Here is a 22,724-nt window from a genome sequence, read left to right as displayed (position 1 = left end):
CCTGTTTGTTTTATATTTCCATCTAATTTTATTGATAATATCATATAAAGATATTTGTGAAATACAAACTTAAGCGGGGTAGACAAGATTTCTCTGAAATCTTAACTAAAACTTAAGCCATTTCCTGTTTAAATATGGCAAATGGCAATGAGTTTTTTAGGGGGTATACAGACAGAATCCACAAGGTTTGGGGATGTGGGCTTTTACTTAGCGTTGACGATATCGTTAATGTTTTGATTAATGGAATTGTATTAGTTATTTAAAGTGAATTATTCCATAACTAACGTGACAACTTCTAATTCGCTAGATCTTATAGAAGTCGAGGTCTTATTCTTACTACCACAAGATCTACACATTGTCGAAATCCTCTTCTTGAGATTTGCCATTAATGTTGGAGGAACCAATGTCGTATGTTTATATACATATACATAATATACATCTCTATATATAGTATTTATGAACAATCATAATCTTTTATTTAAAGTCGTCACATGAGAGAGATCCCAACATGGAGCACGAGAAAATTTATCGGTATTGCCTTCATATGTGTGCATATGTTTATTACTATAAATTATATGTTTGAAATAGTGTGTATATTATTAGTGATCCCTATATATTATTGCCATAGTGGGACATGAATCACAAGAAATAATGTGAAGGAGGAATATAATAATTTTTAAAAATTAATGGTCTAGTAGTAGAGATAAAATTCCGCGAAATGAATAAGAATTAATCATTCAATTGAGTCAAATTTAGGATACCCAATAGACAGGATATTGCGGATGCATACCACTTCCGCCTATTAATACTCCCTTAACTTTTTTTTTTAGCATGGCATATCCTATTGTCGATTTTCTAAAACAAAATCTAATAGTCAACATAATTTTTAACAGAAGTTTAGTCTGCCGCAAAATAAACATTTGGATCAAAACCTAAGAATTTAAGTGATCCAACTAAAATGATTTTGTTTCTTGTAGAAATCTAGCTCAAAAGCATTAAGGTAAGAAAGGTGCAATCTCCTTCTCTGACGCGTAAGTTCAACTACCACCACTACACCACGTCACTTGGGGTTACTCCCTTCATTTTATTTCTTCAAATTTATGTTTTGAGATTTTCATATATTAAAAGAAATAATTATAGCAAAATCCAAATATAACTTTATTTTATGAATTAAATTTATATTTATCTAATCAAAATTTGTATAACTTAAGATATAATACATTAATTTTACATAGAAACTTGAAAATATTAATTTTTTAAAAATGTAAAAAGATGGATGGCGAGATAGATGTTCTGTAGATAAAGAATTAATGATAGTAAAATAACGGAAACACTTGAGATAAACAAGCTCATCATGTTTGATAATCATTAAAAGGTATATCTACTTTACCTTAAAAAAAATATTAAACGTAAATACTTGAAATTTGTTGTGAATAGTAAAACCAAAAGATGTAGAATCACATTTCTTAATTTTGAAAACTTGAAAAGTCTGTATACCCATTTATCACCAGTGTAGAACCAATGTTGTCTACAATAATTGTATAAGACCATAGTTTTTCAAATATTGGAAACTTATTTTTGTATTCAATGTTGAATTCCTTATTTCATAAAATATTCTATGGCCCAATGTTTTTAAATCATGAAATCTTAATCGTTTTTTTTTTTTTGTAATTCTTATTTACAATTGTCGAAACCAACAAACAAACTTTATATTTTAACTAAATATGACTATCACAAATCTTTAGCATATTATTGATTTTTATAGATCGACCTTATATACTACTTTGAGATTAAATGTATCGGTTATTACTCAAAGAAATCACTCTACTTTTTAATATATGGATCATCTACAACTACTTTACTTTTTAAAAATAAAATATAAACGTAAATACTTGACTTTTTGTGAATAGTAAAACCAAAAGAAGTAAAATCACATTTCAAAAAAATTGAAAACATCAAAAAAGTCTGTATACCCATTAATCACCAGTATAGAACCAATGTTGTCTACAATAATTGTAAGTCCATTATTTTCAACTATGGAAACTAATTTTGTATTCAAATATATATATATAAGTATTATTGTGTGTGGGGGTTGGAGAGGAGGGGCAAAGGATGATGGAAAGATAGGCATTGCGAATGATAATGATTTTAAAAGATAGGAAGAGTAGACAGGTTTGGTCTAAAATTATTCTACATGTTTTTTTCACTTATGTCTTCAAACCAGCCTGGATTTACGCAAAAAAGAACCCACATTACATTGTCCCCATTTTCTTGTTTTGTATTTCTATCATCAACATATAATAAATCTGCTTTTTGTTTACCCTAAAAAACCTAAATATAATTGTTATTTGATCATGTTGACGGATTTTCAAACTCGTGTGAACGAACAAATCGTTCGCTTAAATTAACTAACACCCCACATACACTTTAACCAAAAAAAAAAAAAAAAAAAAAACCATATACATACACAGTACATCGTTTTGTGGAAAATGACACCTTACATATATGCAGTAACACGATTTTATATTGTACATTATATATTTATGTGTTAGTAAGAACATAATTTATCCATATTCATATAAGTCATGAGAAAGGATTCATTGTTTGTTTAAACCGTCCATATTAGTTCGGTTTAAACAAGAAATTAAGGGATTTGATCTAAAAACTATTAGTTCGGTTTAAACAAGCAATGAATCTTTTTTTTTTTTTTGTAAAAGGAGTAAAGGACCATGACTATGGTTTATTGGTTTACAAAGACAAAAACAGCATCTCTCACAACGCTGAGTTCGCCATGTGTTATCCCTAAATCCAAATATAGAAACAATATCAATGCTCAAATGTGTACGTTAATAACGCACACACTGGTCACTTAATGGTTTATTTGACTGGTCAAATACTTCTAATTTCTAAATTAATTTATTTTAAATATGTTTTGTCAGAAACTTCACCTTTGATTTGACCACTATTATTACAGATCATGACCATGATTATAAGAATATTAAAATTAATGAATATTAAAAAAAAAACATTAATGAATATTTTTCTCAGTAGACTAAACAAATATTTACTGGTCTTGTGAAAATAGTAATTTTAGATATTCTAAGGCCACGAAGAAATAGAAAATTTTAAAATATATGCTAAATTTTTTTGTGATCAATTAATTTAAGATTTGAGATCAGCTGGCGCCACACGCAAAATAACCAATTTGATTCATTCTTTGTGTGTAAACTTTTTTTCCATCTTTGAACGTAAAGTTGTTGTCTATTTTGTTTTCTTAATGAGGCAAAGCTCAATACCCATCGTCGATCTAAGATTCCCTCTTGGATCCACATAATGATCACTAAATTTTATATTTTAATCAAAGCATTAAACAATGTTGATGTTAAATAATAAAATTGAGCCATTAACATGTGTATTAAGTTGTTTTTGTTTATGGGAGAGTAACATGAAAGCGTATTATAATAATACGAATCAACTAATGTAACGTTGTAACTTTCATAATTAGTTTAAGCTCATTTTAATTTTTAATTTTTACGTATAGGATAATTGGTTTGATTAGACATATCGCAAAAGTGAAAAGGCCCAAATAATTAAAATAAGAGTGTTTATACCACTGGAAAAAGGTCATGTGAGATTGTCCTTAAATTACTAAAAAAGAAAGGGGGCACTGAAAATAATTTACTTTAGAATTATTTTGATAATATTTACTGGCTGAGACTTGAGAGTTGAGAGATCAGAGACTCTGACCAATGGGAAATTCTTTGGATGGGTCAAACGTTGTGCGCCACTAAGCAAAATAAACTCATATATAATGTTATCCGTTGCATACAATTGATAGATTTATGTTATTACAAAGCAAATTTTCCAATATTCTCCAAACTTTTGAGAAGAAGAAAAGCAAGTTTCAAACGTTTCTTAAATCGTGAGAAGAAGAAAAGCAAGTTTCAAACGTTTCTTAAATCGTAACTCAATGTAAGTATGTAACAAAATTACACAAACAACTTTTCTTTGGTATATACCCAAGTATAAAGTGTCTAACAAATTTTACTATCCGTACTTAAATTTGTGATTAAACATACTTTGTTCATCAAAGTTTCTTGTGCAAATCTTTTTAAGTTGTTAAAGTGTTGAAATGGACTTGACGTAGTAAAACTGGTATATGCGTATAGCCAAAGGATTTTTTTACTTTTATTATACGTGTCAATTAGTAAACAATGCAACACGAGTATCAAAAAGAGAGATATTGTGTGCATAAGAAGGTGCGTTCAGATGTTGAAGCTAGTACTATGTTGGGTATAAGAAATTAAATTACAGCTTAGAATCTAAGCCTTTGATGTTTTAAAAAAAGAATTGTTAACTTCTCTTCTTTTTTGTACGAGAGAGTAATTTTATATAAGGAAAAATATGGTAAAATGGGATTAGAAGAAGTGGTAAGGTCACATGGAAACATGTGTAAGCTGAGTAGGACATGGTCAGGTCGGCTGGTGGGTCTTAATTTTTAACGCAAAGCCCCACCATTTTCACTTCATTTATGTACCCTAATAAATAATTCACGTAATCCTTTTGAAGTTCTGTTTTGGAACCAATGATTTGGAATTTATGAAAAGAATCGAGTTCAACGAAACATGTAAGAGTATTTTTGTGGATTTTCTCTCTAATACCGTTTTCTTTTTTTTTTTGTCACATCATCCATATGTTTATTTGTGAAATTTCGATAAACGATTAGATAGTGGCTGTATATGATTTTATTATAAGAGACTTCCGCAATGTTGCAAGGAAAAGTATTCTAAAAAAAAAAAGTAGTACTCTAAATACTTTCTGATATAACTTAAGACTTTTGTTAAAAATTTCAAACTCAAAATGATGCGTATCATTAATTCTATAGTTTTAAGAAGAGAAAATATAGGATATATTTAAGAAGACAAAAATGTTTACATACACAAATGTGATTGTAAAAGTCACATCTTACTCAAAAAGTAATAAAAAATAAAATAAAATAAAAATATATGGAGAAAAAGGACACGAATCTATATAAATAGATGCAACTTTTTTAAAGGGGGATTGACAAAAAGGCACTAAAAAAACTCTCCTTTTGACGGGCGATGTCTCAAGGGAAATCTTGAATGTGACTCAAAGCGAAGAGATGAAACAGCTCGAAAAGATTTGGTTTGAGAATCAAAATTGTCCTCATACAGACAACATTGTCGTCCCACCGTCTCAACCTTAATAGCTTCTGGGGTCTGTTTTTAATAGCAGGCCTTGCTTCAGTCATGGCACATCTCGTCTTCATAGCCAACTTCTTGTACGAACATAGGCACACGCTAAATGAGGAATCGAAAATTTCCTTTTCCAGAAAGCTAACATTTTTGCTTAGAAACTTTGATGAAAACGACAGAAAATCGCACATGTTCAAGGAGAGTGCAATTCATAATGTGAGTTCACCTTTTAGTCAAACCACTCCAAGACCTTCAACAGTGCAGATCACACCATGACCACGAAGTCCGTCGCAAAATATGCAGTTTGAGCCAAGATGTGTATCTTTTGAAAGCAAAGAATTTTTCACTCCCCAATTAGAATGTATAGCTAAATGATAAATAGAATTTCAAAAGTTGTTGAAGCATTTTGATTACTTAGCTAATTTTACTGACTTATTTTCATATTTTTGTGTGTTAGTCTCTTCTCAAATCTATATATAACCCATGATATACTCTATATTTAGCACTTTATCATGGTTATTAAGATCCATTTTATGGTGTTTCATTAGTATTTTCATTGTGGTTTGTTGCATTTAGTGTCCAAGTGAGTCTTCTTGCATTTTAGAAGTCCTATAGTTACTGTGTGTATTTTGTGTCTCTTTTGAGATATTTCATGTTAAAATAATGGAGGACACACATTTAAATGCAAAGAAGAGAATTGATGATTCATAACCTATCTGAAGTCTCTCAAAGATCGACTCGGATGAAGTTCTTTCATTGAGATTTAGCTTTGGACCTCTTTATAATGGTTATAGGAAATTGAAATAGATTTCCAATGGAGGTGATGTTTCATGGGTATGTGAGCTATTGGTAGAGATTTATGGCTGATTTTCGTATACATATGTCAATCTATCGCAGAAAAGAAACTCATCTAGAAACCTCTCTTAAAAACGGACAGAAGCTTCTTCGACCTCCACCTTCGGCCCCAACACCACCAAAGCCCCTCTCCGATCACCATCGTCGTCCATGACACAACCGAAGCCATCTCTTTTTAGCTTTGATCCAAATTGCAACCGGGTTGTAACCCGGTTTATCTCGTCGATCCGGTCAGAACCTATTAAGCAAATTTTAGACATTTGTTAATAATAAAATTTTCACTACAAAAAAAATAATATAGTAATTTTCCAAAAAGGTTTTTGGTTCGTGTTACATTTTCTGAGATGATCCATCAACTTACAATTGGCATTTTCTTTCTCTCTCTCTCTTAGTAGGATATTCACTAGCGTAAAATCACTCGATTATGACCTTTTATGTGTATGAAACGGTCTTGCTAGCTGGAAGAAAAATATTAATCTTCCGTCAAACAAGTAAGAAGACTGAAGTTGGAGATTTTTCAAAGTAAACGTATGTAGCCTAAAAAAAAGGAGTGACAATGGTAGAGAATAATGACAAAAAGCGAGCTCATATTATCGTCCATACAATTTTTTTCTGTCACTTTCAAACCTTAACTTCGTTTGTTTTCTTTTACATTCTTGTTTTCATATTTTATTTTATCTCTATATATGTATATATATATATGTATGTGTGTGTGTGTATATATGCAATAGAACAATAAAAAAGAAGAGGAAGTTAAAGAATGACATAAAGTTCCTCAATCTGGATGAAAGTGATGAACCCTAGAAAAACTAATAATACCTTTATGTATTACTTTGTCCTGTTCGTTTGTGGTTTTGTGTTGATGGAGGGTTGTTTAGGACAAAACCAAACAACTGAAATCAAAGTAGGAGTAGTGCTTGATCTCCATACTTCATTTTCCAAGCTCTGCCTCACTTCCATTAACATATCGTTGTCCGATTTCTACAAATATCATTCTGATTACACCACGAGACTTGCGATTCACATTAGAGATTCCATGGAAGATGTTGTCCAGGCCTCATCTGCAGGTTCGTTCCTTCTCTGTCTCTTGCATCTTTATTTGGATTTATTATCAGTTTATGTTGATTGTTGGATGAAACATGTACGCTCTACTTAATTACGAATATAATACAGCGTTTGGCCAGACATGATTTAATATCTAAGGGCTACTATTTTCTTTTAGTCTGACCAATCTTTTCCATGGCTTCAAAATTTAGGCTATTTCCATATATAGTAGCCATATATGCATAGCTATTATCAACCTTATTGGGTTCAGACAAGCAACTACAATATCTAATTTAACAAAATAAAACGTTTCAGTAGCTATGAATTTATGCCGGTAATCAATTCCTAACTATTTATTTTAAAACAAACTAAATAATTAATGATGAACATGGTAATTATTATTTTCCCCAAATTTGCTACAAATCTATGGTTTGGTAGAAATTTGTTTTCTACTAATTTGAAGCAATTCTTGTCACTTTTTTTGTTTGGTTGTTTGACATTTATGTATGACGGATAAGGATTTTGGTGCTACTGGGTTATATGTCAAGTGGCGAACGGACTCTAACAGTGGGTGGTGAAATGAGGGTCTCACACTAAAAGATTAATCAATTATTGATTTCCTGAATAGTTTAATTCGATAATTTGATATATTATTGTTTATTAAAAGTTTAAAACTAAAATAGAAAAAATAAGATATGACTTTCCGTAGCATATGGATGTGGTAGTAAAATACAATTAACTTTTAACATTACGTTGATAGTGTGATTAATGATTTTGGACGGAAAATAGGTTACAAAGTAGCATCTTTTCAAATTAAATTTTGCAATATTTTTATAAAATAATAAACCATAATAAAGTGCTAAATATAGAGTAAGACACATTTGATATTTTCATTTTAACTCATGCGTAAACATTATTTGTATGATAATTTTAATTCACTCATTAGTTCCCAAAAATCTGATAAATTTTAATTTACTATTTAGTGATAAATTTAACCTCTATAATTTTCTTATTCTATTTGTTTGCTTGTGGTGCAAGCAGCCTTGGACCTAATCAAGAACGAGCAAGTGAGCGCCATCATCGGGCCAAGAACCTCTATGCAAGCTGAGTTCATGATAAGACTCGCCGATAAATCACAAGTACCGACCATCACATTCTCTGCAACATGCCCTCTTCTGACATCCATCAACAGCCCTTACTTTGTCCGAGCCACTCTCGATGACTCATCCCAGGTCAAAGCCATTGCGGCCATTGTCAAATCCTTCGGGTGGAGAAATGTAGTTGCCATTTATGTGGACAACGAATTCGGAGAAGGAATATTGCCATTATTGACTGACGCTTTACAAGACGTGCAAGCTTTTGTAGTCAATAGATGTTTGATCCCTCAGGAGGCTAATGATGATCAAATTCTCAAGGAGCTTTATAAGCTAATGACGATGCAGACGAGGGTATTCGTTGTCCACATGCCACCAACTCTCGGTTTTCGTTTTTTTCAGAAAGCTAGAGAGATTGGTATGATGGAGGAAGGATATGTATGGTTATTGACAGATGGAGTGATGAATTTGTTGAAATCTAATGAACGCGGTAGCAGCTTGGAGAATATGCAAGGGGTTTTGGGTGTAAGGAGCCATATCCCCAAATCGAAGAAGCTCAAAAATTTCAGATTGAGATGGGAAAAAATGTTTCCTAAGAAGGGGAATGATGAAGAGATGAACATTTTTGCGTTAAGGGCATATGATTCGATCACTGCCTTAGCAATGGCCGTGGAGAAAACCAATATAAAGAGCTTGCGGTATGATCATCCGATCGCTTCAGGAAATAATAAGACAAATTTGGGGACATTAGGGGTCTCTCGCTACGGTCCAAGTCTTCTTAAGGCTCTTTCGAATGTAAGATTCAATGGTTTAGCCGGAGAGTTTGAGCTCATTAACGGGCAGCTAGAATCATCAGTGTTTGACGTCATCAATATTATTGGAAGTGAAGAGAGAATTATTGGATTATGGAGACCAAGCAATGGAATTGTTAATGCAAAGTCAAAAAACACTACGTCGGTTTTAGGGGAGAGGTTGGGGCCGGTGATATGGCCCGGTAAGTCGAAAGATGTTCCGAAAGGTTGGCAGATTCCAACAAACGGAAAGATGCTTAGAGTGGGCATTCCAGTGAAGAAAGGCTTCTTAGAATTTGTGGATGCAAAGATAGATCCGATCAGTAACGCAATGACCCCAACGGGTTACTGTATTGAGATATTCGAAGCTGTTCTTAAGAAGTTGCCTTACTCCGTCATTCCTAAATATATTGCTTTCTTGTCTCCAGATGAGAACTATGATGAAATGGTATACCAAGTATACACCGGGGTTAGTTCGTCTATTTCTACTATGGTTCTTTTACTTTTACTTTAACTTTCACCGTGGATCATGTCTTTTTTCTTTATATGTGATTTCTAACATATCATTAACATTCGGGTCAGGCCTATGACGCAGTTGTGGGAGATGTAACCATAGTAGCAAACAGGTCATTGTATGTCGATTTCACGCTACCGTACACAGAGTCTGGAGTGTCTATGATGGTACCCCTCAAGGACAACAAGAACACATGGGTGTTCCTCAGACCTTGGAGCTTAGACCTATGGGTCACCACTGCTTGCTTTTTCGTATTCATTGGGTTTATCGTGTGGATTTTAGAACATAGAGTCAACACCGACTTTCGCGGACCGCCTCACCACCAAATAGGCACCAGTTTTTGGTTCGCTTTCTCCACTATGAACTTTGCCCACCGTAAGTAACATCAATCAAGAACTAAGTCGGAATAGCCTAGTGGTATTTGTTCGAGTCTTAGTTTATTCTTCTTTGTGGGATACCGCTAGGAAACGAGTCCCATCTTCTATGATCATCATTAAAGTTCAACCTTGGTCACTATAGAAACTTTTAACCGGCAAGATTTCCGACTTTATGTTACAAAAATTGGCAGATGATGAAAGAACTCTAAATACGGTTTTTATATAGTAGATATTGTATCTCAAATTATTATCAATAAGATGTTCCAAAATAAGAAACAAGATAATAATGATATACTTACAACTTGTTTGCGTGTATAGGTGAGAAGGTGGTGAGTAATTTAGCGAGGTTTGTGGTGTTGGTGTGGTGCTTCGTGGTGCTTGTGCTGATTCAGAGCTATACAGCGAATCTCACATCTTTCTTCACAGTAAAACTGTTGCAACCAACGGTTACAAATTGGAAAGATCTCATAAAATTTAACAAAAATATTGGGTACCAACGGGGCACTTTCGTGCGTGAACTTTTGAAAAGTCAAGGATTTGATGAATCACAGCTCAAACCTTTTGGTTCTGCCGTAGAATGTGACGAGCTTTTTTCCAATGGGACAATCACAGCATCTTTTGACGAAGTGGCCTACATTAAAGTTATCCTTTCTCAGAATTCCTCCAAATATACTATGGTTGAACCATCCTTTAAGACTGCTGGTTTTGGCTTTGTAAGTTCTTTTACCCTTACACTAGATACAGCCAAAGAAGTACGTATATTGATGATATAGGTATTTTCATTGCTTTGATTTTCTTCTTCCATGATCGTTGTGTAGGTATTCCCCAAAAAATCACCTTTGACGGATGATGTCTCAAGGGCGATCTTGAATGTGACACAAGGCGAAGAAATGCAACATATTGAGAATAAATGGTTTAAGAAACCAAATAATTGTCCAGATCTAAACACTTCTCTGTCCTCCAACCATCTCAGCCTGAGTAGCTTCTGGGGTCTGTTTCTTATAGCAGGCATAGCTTCATTCTTGGCACTTCTCATCTTCGTGGCCAACTTCTTGTACGAACACAAGCACACGCTCTTTGATGACTCCGAAAATTCTTTCCGTGGAAAGCTAAAATTTTTGGTTAGAAACTTTGATGAGAAAGACATAAAGTCGCATATGTTCAAGGAGAATGCCGTTCATAATGTGAGTTCACCTATTACTCAAGGAAGTTCAAGCCCTTTGACCGATCAGAGCACTCCATTGCCGCGAAGTCCGGAACAGTATAGGGAATTAGAGCTAAGAAGAGTGTCTTCCATCTCGAGCGGTGAACTTTTCACTACGCAATCAGAACAAGTTGAAGATGAGGAATCTGCTATAATTCAATGTGAAGGTGAATGATAGAGAGAAGTTGCTAAAGTGCATAACAAGTTAGCCAGTGTGGTTAATGCTTTCTTTTAGGAGTACTTTCTTTTCTCAACACTTGTATTCCTATGTTTGTTTTCAAACTCAATGTCATAGTTAGATTTCTGAATTTGGATTCTAATCTTCTTCCTTTTTGAGTTATATAAAAATTAGGGAGATTATGAAAATAACGCAAAATTTTATAATCTGCAAAATAACACAAAAAACTATTAATCTTTTGACATGGATGTCTTTCTCGATCTCATTGTTTTGGAAAAACCAAATGTTGACAAAACTAACATTTGTTTTGGATCTGCCCACATTATACGTCTTCATGTCTCCGAGACGTGTAAGAAAATGTGGTCCTCCAACAGCCAATACATTGTGTTTGATGTGAAATATGGCATACCCAAAAACGCGTTGAACAAACGAAATTTGTTTTAATACAAATATCCTTGCACTAATAATATGATAAAATAATATATTTTTTTAAATTACTCTTGCACTTAAAAGAAAGAAAAACACATTGTGAAGTTTCAAGACAGAGTTAGCCTTCATAACGGAATTGTTAGGCAATCTTTCCAACTGAAGTACAAATTTTAACTTGAATCATCACGAACCATGTACCTCAATGATTAAGGTAGTTATATAACTCGTATAATAGAAATTTTGTAGCCTTGCTTTGCCGAGAAACATCTTCGGCAATGTCTCATGACTAAATCAAACCATTTTTTATTTTTTTCTAGTCAACACTAATCTTTATTATTTTATCACTCTTTTCTTGATGAGTACCAATTTTGTTATAGCATTGTAAAGTCTTCCAAGACCTTTTCAAACCTATTTATTTCCTCTGTATTTATAACAGAAAAAGGGAAGTTTTAGAGAACCACATAACTTGTCTGTCTCCTTATCTTTGGATAATGATGAACCCTAAAAAAAACAATAACACCTTTCTGAGCTACTTTGTTTGTTTGTTTTTGTTGCTCGAGGTTGGTTTAGGACAAAACCAAATAAGTGAAATCAAAGTAGGAGTAGTTCTTGATCTCAATACAACATTTTCGAAGATCTGTCTCACTTCTATTAACCTGGCGTTGTCTGATTTCTATAAAGACCATCCTAATTACCGCACAAGACTTGCGCTTCACGTTAGAGATTCCATGAAAGACACTGTGCAGGCTTCAGCTGCAGGTTTGTTACTTTTATGTCTTTTGCTTCTCCGCTACTTGTAAGGGATCATTTGGATTTATTAATTATTAGTTGCAGTCGGATGAAATATATTACGTAGGATCGTCTTTGGTAAGAGCAATCTCTTCATTTTCTTTATTTTCTAGAAAGTCTTACTACTATTCCTAGTAGCCTCTTTAAAATATTTAATTCATGAGTTATTATAGTATATTAGAATAATAACTAGTCAATGACTATTGGTAACATGTCATGTGATACCTATACAATGAAGATTTGAATTCTTGTGCAAATTATTATTGTCTCATTAATTATCATCAAATATTAAACTACTGCTGTTACATTTAGTGAAATACTAACATGTTTTTTTTCTTTGGTTTGCTTGTGGTGCAAGCAGCCTTGGACCTAATCCAGAACGAGCAAGTGAGTGCCATCATCGGACCAATAGACTCTATGCAGGCAAAGTTTATGATCAAACTGGCCAACAAAACTCAAGTACCGACCATCTCATTCTCAGCAACAAGCCCTCTTTTAACATCCATCAAAAGCGATTACTTCGTCCGAGGCACTATCGATGACTCATACCAGGTCAAAGCCATTGCAGCCATATTTGAATCCTTTGGATGGAGAAGTGTCGTCGCCATTTATGTGGACAACGAGTTAGGTGAAGGAATCATGCCTTACTTGTTTGACGCTTTACAAGACGTGCAAGTTGATAGAAGTGTGATCCCCTCGGAGGCTAACGATGACCAGATTCTAAAAGAACTTTATAAGCTCATGACGAGGCAGACTAGGGTTTTCGTTGTCCACATGGCATCACGTCTTGCTTCACGGATTTTTGAGAAAGCTACAGAGATTGGGATGATGGAGGAAGGGTATGTATGGTTAATGACCAATGGAATGACTCATATGATGAGACATATCCATCATGGTCGTAGCTTAAATACTATAGATGGCGTGTTAGGTGTGAGGAGCCATGTCCCCAAATCGAAAGGGCTCGAAGATTTCCGTTTGAGATGGAAAAGAAATTTCAAGAAGGAGAATCCATGGCTGAGGGATGATCTTAGCATTTTTGGATTATGGGCGTATGATTCAACCACTGCATTGGCCATGGCCGTGGAGAAAACCAACATAAGCAGCTTTCCGTATAATAATGCGAGTGGCTCGTCAAATAACATGACAGATTTGGGGACGCTACACGTCTCTCGCTATGGTCCAAGTCTTCTAGAGGCTCTCTCGGAAATAAGATTCAATGGTCTGGCAGGAAGGTTTAATCTCATAGACAGGCAGCTCGAGTCACCAAAGTTTGAGATCATAAATTTTGTCGGAAATGAAGAGAGAATTGTCGGATTTTGGACACCGAGCAATGGACTTGTGAATGTAAATTCAAACAAAACAACGTCATTTACAGGGGAGAGGTTTGGGCCATTGATATGGCCAGGGAAGTCTACTATTGTTCCTAAAGGATGGGAGATTCCAACTAATGGTAAGAAGATTAAAGTGGGTGTTCCAGTAAAGAAAGGCTTCTTCAACTTTGTGGAGGTAATCACGGATCCTATCACTAACATAACAACTCCAAAGGGTTACGCCATAGACATCTTTGAAGCTGCTCTTAAGAAGTTACCATATTCAGTCATTCCACAATACTACCGTTTCGAGTCTCCGGATGATGACTACGATGACTTGGTCTATAAAGTCGATAACGGGGTTAGTTTCTTGTTTTTCTTAAATAAAATCTAAAAGTGCAAGCAATTCTATGTAAAAGCAGTTAGCAATGAGTAGACTGAACTAGTCTTAGATATAATAGATTATGTCTTTTTATAATATATTAGATCTCTAACAAATTATTAAAAATGAAACAGACTTTGGATGCAGTTGTTGGAGATGTAACCATCACAGCGTACAGATCTTTGTATGCTGACTTTACCTTACCATACACAGAGTCAGGAGTGTCTATGATGGTGCCGGTGAGAGACAACGAGAATAAGAACACATGGGTGTTCCTCAAACCTTGGGGCTTAGACTTATGGGTCACCACTGCTTGTTTCTTCGTCCTCATTGGTTTTGTTGTGTGGTTGTTCGAACATAGAGTCAACACCGACTTCCGTGGACCGCCTCACCACCAGATCGGCACTAGTTTTTGGTTCTCTTTCTCCACCATGGTTTTTGCCCACCGTAAGTTCTTACACCAATAATGATAAATGTTAACTTTCTTTTGAAAACTATATTATGTAAAATGAGACTATTGTTACATTGTTTATATATTAAATGTCAACTTATTTTCAATGTGATAATTTTTTTATTAACAAGAATCAAGATCCTAATGATGAAGTAATTTGTGTGTGTGCATATAGGTGAGAAGGTAGTGAGCAACTTAGCAAGGTTTGTGGTGGTTGTATGGTGCTTTGTGGTGCTTGTGCTCACTCAGAGCTACACAGCAAATCTCACCTCTTTCTTGACGGTGCAACGTTTTCAACCAGCGGCCATAAATGTGAAAGATCTCATAAAAAATGGGGACTATGTAGGCTATCAACACGGGGCTTTTGTTAAAGATTTTCTAATAAAAGAGGGATTTAATGTTTCTAAGCTCAAGCCTTTTGGGTCTTCCGAAGAATGTCACGCGCTTTTGTCCAATGGTAGTATATCAGCAGCTTTCGACGAAGTTGCTTACCTTAGGGCTATCCTTTCTCAATACTGCTCCAAATATGCCATTGTTGAGCCTACATTTAAGACTGCTGGTTTTGGCTTTGTAAGTTTCTTTTTTTTTTCCCTTATATATGAAAATTTCAAACTAGGAAAAAAAAAAAAAGACAGTTCGAGTATTCATTGCTTGTTTCCTTGATCAATGTGTAGGCATTCCCCAGGAATTCACCTTTGACAGGAGATGTCTCAAAGGCTATCTTAAATGTGACTCAAGGAGATGAAATGCAACACATCGAGAACAAATGGTTCATGAAACAAAATGATTGTCCTGATCCAAAGACCGCTCTTTCGTCGAACCGTCTAAGCCTTCGTAGCTTTTGGGGTCTGTTTCTAATAGCAGGCATTGCTTCATTCTTGGCACTACTCATCTTCGTGTTTCTTTTCTTGTACGAAAATAGGCATACACTATGTGATGATTCCGAAGATTCGATATGGCGTAAGCTAACGTCTTTATTCAGAAACTTCGATGAGAAAGACATAAAGTCGCATACTTTCAAGAGCAGCGCTGTTCATCATGTGAGTTCACCTATGACTCAGTACATTCCGAGCCCTTCAACTTTGCAAATCGCACCACGGCCACATAGCCCATCACAAGACAGGGCGTTTGAACTAAGAAGAGTGTCATTTACCCCGAATGAAGAACGGTTAACTACGCAAACTATACATTTTGAAGATGAAGAATCTGATATTGAATGTGTTGTTGAACAATAGAGATAAGTTTAGAAGATTCCATAACAAGTTATAGATAGGATAAGCTAAGTTCGCTGCATATATTCCTAACAAAGCTATTATTCTTTTATTTATAACAAAGTTTATATTAATAGGATTGCATTGCAAAAATATAGCAACTCTAAAAACTTCATATGTACATAGTGGCAAGTGACTTTAAGGAAAGTTCCTAGTTCCAAATAAACGAGGATAACTATTCGCATCCATTCCCAACCAGGGTCGTGAAAGAGGGCTCTGGTCATTCATGATCCATCCACCATGCGTGATTCTTACATCTCGGCCAAAAGATCCAATAATTTACTATATCATTATTTGCAAATGCTCATAGCTCTACAATATCACAATCTCAAGCAAGAAGAAGCGTAACAGAGGAAGAAAGATAAAGGTACACATAGTTATGTAAAAGCAATCACTGCCTTTCACGAAGTGGTTGTCCTTTAGCGAAACCCTCTCTTCGAATTGGAGACTTTTTTAGCTTTATAACCCAAGCTAAACAACTCAACGTCCTCCAGTTACCCTTTAATGACTTAAATCGGACCAAATGCATTTCAATTTAATCAATTCTTCAACACAACAGAATTTTAAGAAATTAGACTATTGTATATCAACCATAAAAAATTGTTTATGTCGTCATCACCCACGTAAATGTAGATTCTTCAGTTATATCCAAAATCATGTACTGTAATTTAGGATTAATGTATTTTCATTGTTTTGGAAAAAATAATGTTGACGAATATTTGTTTTCGATTTGCCCATATTATACGTCTTCTTGACCTATTCTCGAACATGCGTAAGAGAATGTTGTTCTACAACGGACAATCATATTGTGTATGGCATAGTTGAACAAACTAAATCTGAATAAATCCAAACTAAGAAAATTCCGTTAATTTCCGACTGCTCGTAAAAAATAAAATTAAAAATCTTGGAGGGAAACTCACTTCACTTACCCTATATTTTTTAATTTCTGTATGCTAATTCCACCAAAGTACACATATCTACAAGATACACTCTTCTATAAAACATTTATTTATTTTATAGTAGTACGACAATTTTTGATACATTTTATTTCTAAGAATTCTTTAAAAACGGTTCATTGCATTTTTTTGCGTTAATTGTATGGACATATCTACATATATAAGCTATTTTTAGTGTTTTTGTGTGCAAGCATATAATTATTCTCAACCATTTTTTTTAATTTAATCCTATTACATTTCCCAAACACATTTTTGCTTATTCTTATTCTCTTTAAAACACATATATTTCCAAATATTACCTCTAACCTATTTCGATTATTGTAATTCCTATTGCAAAACACATTTGAAAATTCTTAAAGTTGGCCAAAACAATTATTAAAAAATTATAATATTTAAATTTACCATTAAATCTGGATAAAATGTATATATTCTTTTTATATAAGAAAAGCTTACAATAGTATTTATCTCGTGCATTAGCATGGGATGGATGTATAAAACATTAGTTTTTTTCTTCAGAAAGGCTATCCTCAAAAATAGATCTCAAAAAGGGTTAAGAATCTTATTTTGCACAATTAACTCTTAATTATTTCAATTATGATATTATAATATGTCAATTACAATACTAAAAGTAAAAAAAAGAAAGAATTGCGATCCTTATATTTTATAAAATAGACGATTTGGTTATTTAATAAGTTATGGGTATTTTGTAGTTTGCTTTTCAAAGAGAATTCATCTGCAAAAGCCTCATTTGACTCTTTCAAACCAGTTTTATTAATTTCTAGTCAACACACTTTTTTTTAAAAAAAAATCGATATGTCTCTTTCGTTGAGAAACCAATTTTTGGCATAGTATTTCAAAGTCTTTCATTGATTATAAGTATCTTTCAAACCGATCCTTCCACTGTATATATATAACAGGAAAAAAGTAAGTTAAAGAATCACATAAAGTCTCCTCAGTTTTGGGGCGATTATGATGATGAAAACTAATAACACCTTTTTGAGTTACTTTGTTTGCGGTTTTTTGTTGATGGGGGTTGGTTTAGGACAAAACCAAACAAGTGAAATCAAAGTAGGAGTAGTTCTTGATCTCAATACAACATTTTCCAAGATCTGCCTCACTTCTATAAAGATGGCCGTGTCCGATTTCTACGCGGATCATCCAAATTACCTCACAAGACTTACGCTTCACGTTAGAGATTCCATGGAAGATACTGTTCAGGCTTCAGCTGCAGGTTCGTTACTTCTCTATGTCTTGCTTCAGCTTCCCGTCATTTTGATTTATTACTTATTAGTTGCGGTTGAATGAAACATATTACGTATAGACATGGTTTAGCTAATTACTATTTTATTGAATGTGACCAATATTTTAGATCAGTATTAAAAATCAAAGTATCATATGGGGGTATATGCTAAGAGTCTTGGTGACGATTTATCTTTTAGACTATACTTCAAAAACCAAGTGTATTCTTATGTGGTCTAATGTCTATGGTAAGAGCAATCTCTTGATAGAGAAGTCCAATTTTTTTCTCTTCTAGAAATTCATGGTGACGGTTGTATGGTCGCAGAAATCCTGATTACTATTAGTCTCGTTAATTATATTTAACTCATGAGTCTTAATATATTAGATGAATAGTCGAAAACTATTGGTGACATGTCTTATGATACCTCTACAATTTTAACTATTTATGTAAATTAATATTGTCTTATTACTTTGCAACTAGAGCTCTTTTGGACTCGACAAACATGGCTTAGCCTTATAAGTTGTAACTCTTCCATTGAAAATGGAAGATATTATATCCAAAAACAGAGGATATTTAACCTTTCTTCTTTTCTTTATGTTGCTTGTGGTGCAAGCAGCCTTGGACCTAATCAAAACCGAGCAAGTGAGCGCCATCATCGGACCAATAAACTCTATGCAAGCAGATTTTATGATCAAACTGGCCAACAAAACTCAAGTACCGACCATCACATTCTCTGCAACAAGCCCTCTTTTGACATCCATCAAAAGCCCTTACTTCGTCAGAGCCACTATCGACGACTCATCCCAGGTCAGGGCCATTGCGTCCATTTTCAAATTCTTTAGGTGGAGAAGGGTCGTCGCAATTTATGTGGACAACGAGTTTGGTGAAGGATTCATGCCTTTCTTGTTTGACGCTTTACAAGACGTGGAAGTCAAGAGAAGTGTGATCCCTCCGGAGGCTATCGATGATGAGATTCAGAAAGAACTTCGTAAGCTCATGGAGAGGCAAGCGAGAGTATTTGTTGTCCACATGGAATCAAGTCTCGCTTTACGGGTTTTTCAGATAGCTAGGGATATCGGGATGATGGAGGAAGGGTATGTATGGTTAATGACCAATGGAATGACGCATATGATGAGACATATAAACAATGGTCGTAGCTTAAATACTATAGAGGGCGTGTTAGGTGTGAGGAGCCATGTCCCCAAATCGAAAGAGCTCGGAGATTTCCGTTTGAGATGGAAAAGAACATTTGAGAAGGAGAATCCATCGATGAGAGATGATCTAAACGTTTTTGCATTATGGGCATATGATTCAATTACTGCATTGGCTAAGGCTGTGGAGAAAGCCAACACAAAGAGCTTATGGTATGATAATGGGAGCACCTTGTCAAAAAATAGGACAGATTTGGGGAACGTAGGGGTCTCTCTCTATGGTCCAAGTCTTCAAAAGGCTTTCTCGGAGGTAAGATTCAATGGTTTGGCAGGAGAGTTTAAACTCATAGACGGGCAGCTCCAGTCACCAAAGTTTGAGATCATAAATTTTGTCGGAAATGAAGAGAGGATTATTGGATTTTGGACACCAAGAGATGGACTCATGGATGCAACAAGTTCAAACAAAAAAACGTTGGGGCCAGTGATATGGCCAGGGAAGTCAAAAATTGTTCCAAAAGGATGGGAGATTCCAGGGAAGAAGCTTAGAGTGGGCGTTCCAATGAAGAAAGGCTTCTTTGATTTTGTTAAGGTAACCATAAATCCGATCACTAACAAAAAGACCCCAACCGGTTATGCCATAGAAATCTTTGAAGCTGCTCTTAAGGAATTGCCATATTTAGTCATTCCTGAGTACGTCAGTTTTGAGTCTCCAAATAACTACAACAATTTGGTCTACCAAGTATATGACAAGGTTAGTTTCTTTTTTTCTACTTACAAACAAAAAATTCTAAACATTCACAAAATCATATTGTAAACCATTTCCCTAATTTTATGTCTTTTAGATGTTAGATTTATAACACATTATACTAATATATGAAGCAGACATGGGATGCAGTTGTTGGAGATATAACCATCACAGCGAACAGATCTTTGTACGCTGACTTCACGTTACCGTTCACAGAGTCAGGAGTGTCTATGATGGTGCCGGTGAGAGATAATGAGAATAAGGACACATGGGTGTTCCTCGAACCTTGGAGCTTAGAGCTATGGGTCACCACCGGTTGTTTCTTCGTCTTCATTGGTTTTGTTGTGTGGCTATTCGAACACAGAGTCAACACCGACTTCCGTGGACCGCCTCAGTACCAGATCGGCACTAGTTTATGGTTCTCCTTCTCCACCATGGTTTTTGCCCACCGTAAGTTCTTACACCAATCAAGAATCTAATAATGATAAATATTTACGTTTTGTAGCTTTTATCTCCAAACATAATTACATTGTCAATATTTTTTAGATATCTCAACTTATTTTATGATTGTAATGATAAAGTGAAAACTTGTGCATGTGTATATAGGTGAGAATGTAGTGAGCAATTTAGCAAGGTTTGTGGTGGTTGTCTGGTGTTTTGTAGTGCTTGTTCTCACTCAGAGCTACACAGCGAGTCTCACCTCTTTCCTCACGGTACAAAGTTTGCAACCGACGGTCACAAATGTAAACGATCTCATCAAAAATAGGGATTGTGTAGGGTACCAAGGTGGTGCTTTCGTTAAAGATATTCTATTAGGGCTAGGATTTCATGAAGATCAGCTAAAGCCTTTTGATTCTGCCAAAGATGCCGACGACCTTTTGTCCAAGGGGAAATCAAAAGGTATCGCAGCAGCTTTCGACGAAGTTGCTTACCTTAAGGCTATCCTTTCTCAATCCTGCTCTAAATATGTCATGGTTGAACCTACATTTAAGACTGGTGGTTTTGGCTTTGTAAGTACCTTCTGTTTCCTTTCTATGTATTTTTACAAAATAAGGGGACAAATAACACATGTTTTGTTTCCATGATCAATGTGTAGGCATTCCCGAAGAATTCACCTTTGACGGGAGAATTCTCAAGGGCTATCTTGAATCTGACACAAAACAATGTAACGCAACAAATCGAGGACAGATGGTTCCCGAAAAAGAATGATTGTCCTGATCCAATGACCGCTCTTTCGTCCAACCGTCTCAACCTCAGTAGCTTCTTGGGTCTATTTCTAATAGCAGGCACTGCTATATCTTTTTCATTACTCGTCTTCGTGGCTCTTTTCTTGTACGAACATAGGCACACTCTAGGTGATGATTCCGAGGATTCCTTGTGGAGAAAGCTAAAGTTCTTGTTCAAAATCTTCGATGAGAAAGACATGAATTCGCATACTTTCAAGAACAGTGCCATTCATAATATAAGTTCACCTATGACTCACAAGACTCCGAGCCCTTCAACTGTGCAAATCACACCATGGCCACAAAGCCCATCACAAAACAGAGAGTTTGAGCTAAGAAGAGTGTCATTTAGCCCGAGCGAAGAACGCTTCACTACGCAACCGATAATACATCATGAAGATGGAGAATCTGATATTGAATGTCGAGTTGAACAATAGAGATAGATGTTTTACAAAACTACATTAAGAAGTTATAGATGATTATTTACCAAAAAAAAATTATAGATTCTTCCATGAAAATTAATACGATTTTATTTATTAAATTGTTATTATAGATTTATATAGAATTCATCTTTCAGTGCTTGCCTACTCAATATTTGAAAGAAGATACATCAAACGCACTTCTATTAATTAAAGTTTGTGAAGCAAGTAACATCAGAACAGAGATGTCTACAAATAAAAGTAAGAACATTTATATTCTTATAACAATATACATAAGACTTAATATCAAACCCAAAAAGAAACAGAAAAAGAAAAAAGACTGACGACGATAACTTAAGAAAATTTCATCATTATGCGATCACCGACCAAAGATGAATAGATGATTATACGAATAATATTAAGACTTTTAAAAAACGAAGGGAAGTTTCTTAAGGAAGAGGAAACGTTGAAGTGTGAATAACTGAGGAGTTCCAGCGAAGCGGCTACTGCATTTTGCAGTGATCTGAGGTTCGTATATGCGTACGTGGATTTCTAGGGATGTCACGGACTAAGTTATTTTTATTTTAATCTTCAAATGTCATTTGATTTATATTTTAAAGATCCTTCTCCAACTTATCCACTACGCAGCCCTTTCACCACAACGAACGACCATATACGTCAATTTTAAGTGATTCATTGACTAAAGATAACGTTAGTTTAAAGTATTTAATTTACCAAGGTCCAAGATATGATGAAGTTTTCAAAAATAGTTTAGAAAATAAGGTTTTTGGTGACCAGAGTAAATTTTATTTAAAACCTTGCATTTTATAAAGGTAAAAGATCGTCAAATATTCTTTTTAATCCATTCGTTATAGAAACTATTAATTATTTAATCGTTTTCTTAATCATCATGTTATCAATTGTTTTCTATTGCAAAGATTTTTTGTATTATCTTCTATCGTCATTGTGTATACACAAAATACGTAAAAGTAATTGACTATCACATCGTACAGAGAAAAGATTCATCATCATAAAACAAAAATGGAAAAACTCAAACGTAGTATTTGTTTAACTAATGGAAGTGG

The 22,724-nt window shown here is 34.5% G+C and overlaps 3 protein-coding genes and 2 long non-coding RNA genes across 7 annotated transcripts; 3 read left to right on the top strand and 2 right to left on the bottom strand.

The window, feature by feature from the left end:
• Positions 1 to 5,867: 5,867 nt before the first annotated feature.
• AT2G08320 lies at positions 5,868 to 6,458 on the bottom strand. Its single transcript, NR_140319.1, has one exon. It is a non-coding gene; the product is annotated as an other RNA (long non-coding RNA).
• Positions 6,459 to 6,801: 343 nt separating this feature from the next.
• Positions 6,802 to 11,503, top strand: GLR2.7 (glutamate receptor 2.7). Its single transcript, NM_128469.4, has 5 exons — positions 6,802 to 7,138; positions 8,157 to 9,469; positions 9,583 to 9,889; positions 10,210 to 10,604; positions 10,710 to 11,503. Exons 1-5 carry the CDS (start codon positions 6,856 to 6,858, stop codon positions 11,268 to 11,270), a joined length of 2,859 nt encoding a protein of 952 aa, NP_180476.3. The 5' UTR covers positions 6,802 to 6,855; the 3' UTR covers positions 11,271 to 11,503.
• Positions 11,504 to 12,124: 621 nt separating this feature from the next.
• GLR2.8 (glutamate receptor 2.8) lies at positions 12,125 to 15,954 on the top strand (the record flags this gene model as incomplete). 2 transcript variants are annotated; one of them, NM_001336201.1, is made up of 5 exons in its annotated part: positions 12,125 to 12,461; positions 12,853 to 14,162; positions 14,318 to 14,630; positions 14,810 to 15,204; positions 15,309 to 15,954. In NM_001336201.1, the coding sequence occupies 5 exons, from the start codon at positions 12,194 to 12,196 to the stop codon at positions 15,867 to 15,869; spliced, it is 2,847 nt and encodes a 948-aa protein (NP_001324459.1). The 2 variants fall into 2 exon arrangements, with proteins under 2 accessions (NP_001324459.1, NP_180475.2); NM_128468.2 differs by having other exon boundaries at positions 12,197 to 12,461; positions 15,309 to 15,869.
• Positions 15,955 to 17,804: 1,850 nt separating this feature from the next.
• GLR2.9 (glutamate receptor 2.9) lies at positions 17,805 to 21,657 on the top strand (the record flags this gene model as incomplete). 2 transcript variants are annotated; one of them, NM_001336200.1, is made up of 5 exons in its annotated part: positions 17,805 to 18,092; positions 18,718 to 20,003; positions 20,135 to 20,447; positions 20,604 to 21,007; positions 21,094 to 21,657. In NM_001336200.1, 5 exons carry the CDS (start codon positions 17,831 to 17,833, stop codon positions 21,655 to 21,657), a joined length of 2,829 nt encoding a protein of 942 aa, NP_001325277.1. The 2 variants fall into 2 exon arrangements, with proteins under 2 accessions (NP_001325277.1, NP_180474.1); NM_128467.1 differs by having other exon boundaries at positions 17,837 to 18,092.
• Positions 21,658 to 21,864: 207 nt separating this feature from the next.
• Positions 21,865 to 22,325, bottom strand: AT2G08315. The gene has a single exon (NR_140318.1). It is a non-coding gene; the product is annotated as an other RNA (long non-coding RNA).
• Between the last annotated feature and the right edge of the window lie 399 nt (positions 22,326 to 22,724).

The sequence above is a fragment of the Arabidopsis thaliana genome, chromosome 2 (genome assembly GCF_000001735.4).
Source record: "Arabidopsis thaliana chromosome 2, partial sequence".
NCBI lineage: Eukaryota > Viridiplantae > Streptophyta > Magnoliopsida > Brassicales > Brassicaceae > Arabidopsis > Arabidopsis thaliana.
This window is presented reverse-complemented; position numbering and strand designations above follow the sequence as displayed.

Excerpts from the sequence above, each read along its gene's own strand:
- GLR2.7 (NM_128469.4), top strand. The coding sequence starts at position 6,856 with ATGAAAGTGATGAACCCTAGAAAAACTAATAATACCTTTATGTATTAC. Across the intron at positions 7,139-8,156 it reads TGTCCAGGCCTCATCTGCAG|CCTTGGACCTAATCAAGAAC; the intron begins GTTCGTTCCTTC and ends TGGTGCAAGCAG. Across the intron at positions 10,605-10,709 it reads AGACTGCTGGTTTTGGCTTT|GTATTCCCCAAAAAATCACC; the intron begins GTAAGTTCTTTT and ends ATCGTTGTGTAG.